Source organism: Tupaia chinensis, unplaced genomic scaffold (assembly GCF_000334495.1).
Source record: "Tupaia chinensis unplaced genomic scaffold, TupChi_1.0 Scaffold000359_1, whole genome shotgun sequence".
Lineage (NCBI taxonomy): Eukaryota > Metazoa > Chordata > Mammalia > Scandentia > Tupaiidae > Tupaia > Tupaia belangeri.
In genome coordinates this window covers 2,573,596-2,579,417 of record NW_006159855.1, presented here as the reverse complement: position 1 = coordinate 2,579,417, position 5,822 = coordinate 2,573,596, and the positions used below count along the sequence as shown (strand labels likewise).

The following is a 5,822-nucleotide window of genomic DNA, read 5'->3' as shown; positions in this document are numbered from 1 at the left end:
CCCCGGGCCCGTCCGCCCGTCACCAGGCCCTCTCAGCCTATGGACCTTGACCACCCCTCCTGTCTGGGGCAGCTGGAAATGGACACCTTCCAGACTGCCCCTTAGTGGAGTCCCAGCCACTGGTATGAGCCAACCTCTCCCTACATCTTTCCTAACATAAACATCTCCAGTAGGCCCCTAGATCTCAACTCTTTGGCAGATCTCAGTGGCCACCCCATCCACACTCACTCCCTTCATCCGTCCCTACCCAAAAGAATCTCTTCCTTCTCGGCAGCCCCGTCTGTATCTCTAACCGTGAGCAAGCTCTACTAAGATCCCATTTCTTCAAAACCATGAAACCACTCACCCTTTTCTCTCAAACCTGGCTTCCCCTCAGGTGGTCCTGGGCTCATGGATACCACCAGTATTCTCTCAGACTCCTAAGCTCAAAACTGGCTATCTCGGATGGGGCCAGCAGATAACACAGTGGTTACATCACTGGACTCCCACATGGCTGACTGCCGTTCAAGTCCCAGATCCGGTGGCTTGAAAATCATGCTGGGTGCATGTTCGTGTGTACCCAAGATCTTGGGAGGAGAATAGAGGGGAAGGGACCACACTGTGGCCATCCTCCTGGGGTATGACTTCTCATGCTCCTTCTCACTGTCTCTGTCTGTCTGTCTGTCTCTCTTTCTCTGGAGAGTACGTCGACCCTATGGAGAAAAAGAAGAAAAAAAAAAAAAAAAAGCCATCCTTGACCCCTCCCTTTCCTTCAGTCTCCAAATCCAGGCAGTCAACAATGCTTGGCCCTTCTTTCTCCCTCCCTCTCCATGACTGCTGCTCCACTCTGATTAGACCTTTAGGGCTCCATATTTGATGGCCACCTGGCCTTTCTCCCCAACTGCTCTTATCACACCACCTTCTCTCAACATGCAGTCCCCCCACTGTATATGGCAATGTGTCTCAGCTCCTTGCTTGGGCTCTGAAGGCCATCCTGATCCACTCACACCCCCACTACAACCATGGTTCTCCCTTGTTCCCAGTGTTCGGGTTCCACGCAGCCAGACATCCCTTACTGACACGGACATGCCCATTTCCGGCCTCTGACACTTCTCTTTTGTCAAAACAGGTCACAACAGGTTGAAGAAGAGGAGGAAGAGGAGAAAAGGCTGGGGGGGTGAAGGGAGGACGAGCAGGAGGACGGAGAGAAGGGAAGGCAGAGAAATGCATTCTTCAACAGGAAGGGTCCTGCCTGCCGAGAGAACGGCTCCTTCAGATAAGATGGAAAGAATGAAGCAGGAGTGCAGCTGCCTTTGCTCAAAGCTTTAAAAATACTCTGGAGACTGCGTGGGCAGAGCCTCCTATGGCTCAGAGGCACTGGCCAACTCCTCCAGCCTTTCCTGCACCTCCACTTCCTTTGTCCCATGCCTTGGAATTGAAAGATGTCTCCTTCTTTGGGTCTGGATGTCTTCCCTGGGGAGGAAAGGAATTAGAGCTTTCTGATCAGAGAGGAAAGTGACAGTTTCCACCTGCACTGAGCAGGGACTGACCTGGGATCGTGGCCCTGGCCCCAGCTCTCTGTCTCTCTCTGGGGCCGTTTGTGGTTTCTGCTCCCTATCCCCCTTGCCCCACTTTTTCTGGGGTTCACCCTATGTAGCTAGTCAGGTCAGCAAGAATCCTGGGCCGATAGAGGCACCATGTCTATGGTGGAAGACCTGCCTGCGCCTGCTAGCCTCAGGACTCTCCCCCCTCTCCATGACTGCTGCTCCACTCTGATTAGACCTTTAGGGCTCCATATTTGATGGCCACCTGGCCTTTCTCCCCAACTGCTCTTATCACACCACCTTCTCTCAACATGCAGTCCCCCCACTGTATATGGCAATGTGTCTCAGCTCCTTGCTTGGGCTCTGAAGGCCATCCTGATCCACTCACACCCCCACTACAACCATGGTTCTCCCTTGTTCCCAGTGTTCGGGTTCCACGCAGCCAGACATCCCTTACTGACACGGACATGCCCATTTCCGGCCTCTGACACTTCTCTTTTGTCAAAACAGGTCACAACAGGTTGAAGAAGAGGAGGAAGAGGAGAAAAGGCTGGGGGGGTGAAGGGAGGACGAGCAGGAGGACGGAGAGAAGGGAAGGCAGAGAAATGCATTCTTCAACAGGAAGGGTCCTGCCTGCCGAGAGAACGGCTCCTTCAGATAAGATGGAAAGAATGAAGCAGGAGTGCAGCTGCCTTTGCTCAAAGCTTTAAAAATACTCTGGAGACTGCGTGGGCAGAGCCTCCTATGGCTCAGAGGCACTGGCCAACTCCTCCAGCCTTTCCTGCACCTCCACTTCCTTTGTCCCATGCCTTGGAATTGAAAGATGTCTCCTTCTTTGGGTCTGGATGTCTTCCCTGGGGAGGAAAGGAATTAGAGCTTTCTGATCAGAGAGGAAAGTGACAGTTTCCACCTGCACTGAGCAGGGACTGACCTGGGATCGTGGCCCTGGCCCCAGCTCTCTGTCTCTCTCTGGGGCCGTTTGTGGTTTCTGCTCCCTATCCCCCTTGCCCCACTTTTTCTGGGGTTCACCCTATGTAGCTAGTCAGGTCAGCAAGAATCCTGGGCCGATAGAGGCACCATGTCTATGGTGGAAGACCTGCCTGCGCCTGCTAGCCTCAGGACTCTACCCAGGCAGGGACTTCCCCTGTTTACTGCCCACGAGGGGCTCAGACAGCAAGGGATCACATACTGAGGCAGAAAGGCTTTAAGGACCTGGTCATGCCACCTCCATTTTACAGAATAGAAATTCGGGGCCCAGGAAGGAAAGGTCTCCTTATAAAGGAGCACAGGAGGCCTAGAGAGAAACTAGAATGAACCACGGAAGCTGGCTTTCATCTATTCTGGGACATAAGAGGCCCTTGGAAAGTCCTGCCCTCCTGATGCCTCGGTTTCTCTATGAGCTGGAGATAACCTCTTAATTCATGCACAACAGCAGAGGTCGTTTCAAACCTCTGCTCAGAGGGGGCTCCCCCTGAGCACCTTGGATGAGGACCTCCAACAAATGAGGGGGCAGGGACTTCTAGAGCTAAATGTCCCATTGGAGACCAGCAGGAGGCACGGAAGTTAAGGCGCTGGACACTTCCACGTGGTCGACCACAGTTCGAGTCCTGGACCTGGTGGCTTGCTTCCTCACTTTCTCTCTCTCATCAAATTAAAATAAATGAATGAATAAGTAAAATTTTAAAAATAACTCTTTTTAAAAAATAACTAAAGTCCCGTAAACACTAGTAAGTCATAACTGCTTGCACCCAGCTGCAGTACCTTATCCTAATCTAGCGCCCCCACAGTCCACCTTCCTACTGGGGTGAAGTCCGAGAAGCCGGCTGACCTAGGAGGGTCAAGCTGTGGTGGGACTGGCTACGTGTTGGAGCTCTGATCCTAGTGGGCCTTGGAAATAACCTTGAGCTGACGTTAGACTGGAAGCCCCTCCGAGGCCACGAGGCAAAGGGAGATGAGTTATGTGTGAGGAGATAGATTTAGGAATCTGGACCAAAGTTTCTGATGCCCTAGCCACTAGCCCAGCTCCCAGGGGCAGCCCAATCTCTAAGGGTCCAATGATGCCATGACAGATGTGTATAAAGGCAGACCCACAAAATGCTGAAGCCAAAGTGCGTAGGGGATAGTCAGGGCTCAGCTGGGCTGGAGCCAGACGTGGCTGACAAAATCCTCAAGGGTCCATCTTTCTTCCTTATCTCTTGGGCCCTCTCCTCAACCCCACAGGCAGTCCCTCCATTCTGAGGGACAGCAGACTCTATGGTCACCTCCCCAAACATAGGTAGACCTTGCTAGAAAACTAGGAACTGCCCTCCCACTCCATTCCCCAGGGCTGACCCATGCACAATCTCCCCTCTTTGGCCAAAGGCTTTTCCAGAAGCCAGAGAAATCTGGTTCTCCTTGTCTCTCAACACCTGTGTGTGTGTGTGTGGGGGGGGGGGGGCGGGGGTTTTTTTTTAGGAGGAGCAAAAAAAAAAAAAAAAAAAAAAAACCCAACAACTAAACTAAACTAAAACTAAAAACCCTGCTGGGGCAAAATACGGCCCCAAGTCCAAGGCTAGCAGAGCCTCTTTGCTACTACCCATGTCCTGACCCCTCCAAATACTTGATGAAAAAAGACTCTTTTAAAAAGAATATTCCAATTTGGGTGCTGGGGAACATCAACCAAGCTGTTCTTCAGGCCAGCATGCTGATCTGAGCTCATCAGGGGTCCAATTCGAATTTATCCACCGTACAACCAGCCAGGCTTAAAGCCACAGAACCATCCACTCTGCAGCTTCCTCCTGCCAGCCCAGATCTCTTGCCTTGCACACTCTGCTTGGCTTCCACACAGCCCTTCCTTTCTTCCTCCATGGCTGTTGTCTATTTGTTCCACTGCTGTTGACCGAGGCCAGTTCCAGGAAGCAAAGCCACAACAAGTCCCCGTGACAAGGGTGGGGGTCCCACAGGTGTGGGCTCAGCATCACTACGAACTGGGACGAATGTCCCCAGCTCACTCTGGTTTTACCATCCAGCTGGGTCTCAGGAGGAAGGGGCCTTCTTTCCTGGAAGCCAGGGGCCTCGGGGAGTCTGACTCAGTCACTAACCCCAGCCCTCAGCCCTGCCCCAGACATGTGACACCATTTGACGAGTTTTATGCAGAAACCGGTTCCGATTACATGTGAACTTTTCCAACGTCAAGGTCAATAGTACTCAGCCAAACCCACGAGGAAGTGCCCAGGACGTTTCCTGAATGTCCTTGATGCCTGTTTTTGTGCTCTTTTAAGAACAGAGAACAAGGAGAGCACGAGGTCCCTAGACAGCATCTCCCAGGAGTGACTGTTTGATCGTCTATGATGAGCCAAGTTCTGGGGCGATGAAACCACCCCATCCCTATAGCTAAACCATCACATTTCCCTGTGGAAAACAGGCTCAGAGGTGGAGGGAAACTGAGCTGCCCAGAGGGGTCAGGAAGAGCCCGTTTCCATGGCAATGCCTGCACCATGTGCGTCTGCACTGCCAGTACCTGTGTGTTCCCTGCTGTCTGGGTCTTCGGGACTGTGGGAAGCCTGGCTCCTGAACAGGCATCCATACCTCTTTAACTCTCTGAGGCTCCACTGTCCCACCCCTCCCAGGGCATGTCACTCCCCCAAACTGGGCAGAGCAGCTGGCTCCCTCCTAGCCTCAAACCCTCGCCTTGATGTCCCCAGGCAGAGCCAAGCAGCACCTCCCACTCATCTCTCCAGTCCCTGCCAAGATCCCAGGGAAGACCCAAGTCCTGGGCCAGAGGAGAAACCTTCTTTCTATCCTTTATTTCTTCCTGTCGACTCTCCCCTCCCCAGCTAAGCAGCCCCAGCTCAGGGCAGGTCCCATGGGCCCCCTGTGCTCTTCCCCTCCCTTCCAGCCCAGGAATTTCAGCCGCTCTGGCTCTCCTTATCGCTAACTGTGGAATCCCAGTCCAGGGAGCAGCAGACTGTGGGGTGGGGAAGATAAGGAGAGACCTCTAGCTCCTCTGAAGTCACCCCAAGTGGGGCCTTTCTCCTTCCTTGGGCCTGGTGCAGCCGGAGGCCTGAGGCCCACGGGCCACAGGGATCAAGAAAGGCCATGAGGGTCCCGAGAGCCATTGGAGCGCCATTCGGGCCTAGCGCTGCCTCCAGGCCTTGGCCCCGCCAGGTCTTGGCCCCGCCAGGGCTCGGCTGTCCAGGCCCCCAGAGGCCAGGCCGCCCCACCCCGGCCTTCGCACCTGTCGAGGGTCCCTTCCGGCGGCCTTGCCCCAGCAGCCCCGGCCTGGCCCTTGGGCGCGCCTCACCTGGTCTCGGGCCGCCC

General features: G+C 54.1%; 1 protein-coding gene across 1 annotated transcript in view; it reads right to left on the bottom strand.

Moving 5' to 3' along the window:
- The window catches only part of ALPK3 (alpha kinase 3), a gene marked incomplete at its 5' end in the record, with an annotated part of 52,481 nt that extends 46,659 nt beyond the window's left edge, over positions 1-5,822 (bottom strand). Inside the window, one exon of the mRNA XM_006152867.3 lies at positions 5,806-5,822. Within this exon, the coding sequence (XP_006152929.1) occupies positions 5,806-5,822 (17 nt within the window). The remainder of the gene's footprint in view (positions 1-5,805) is intronic.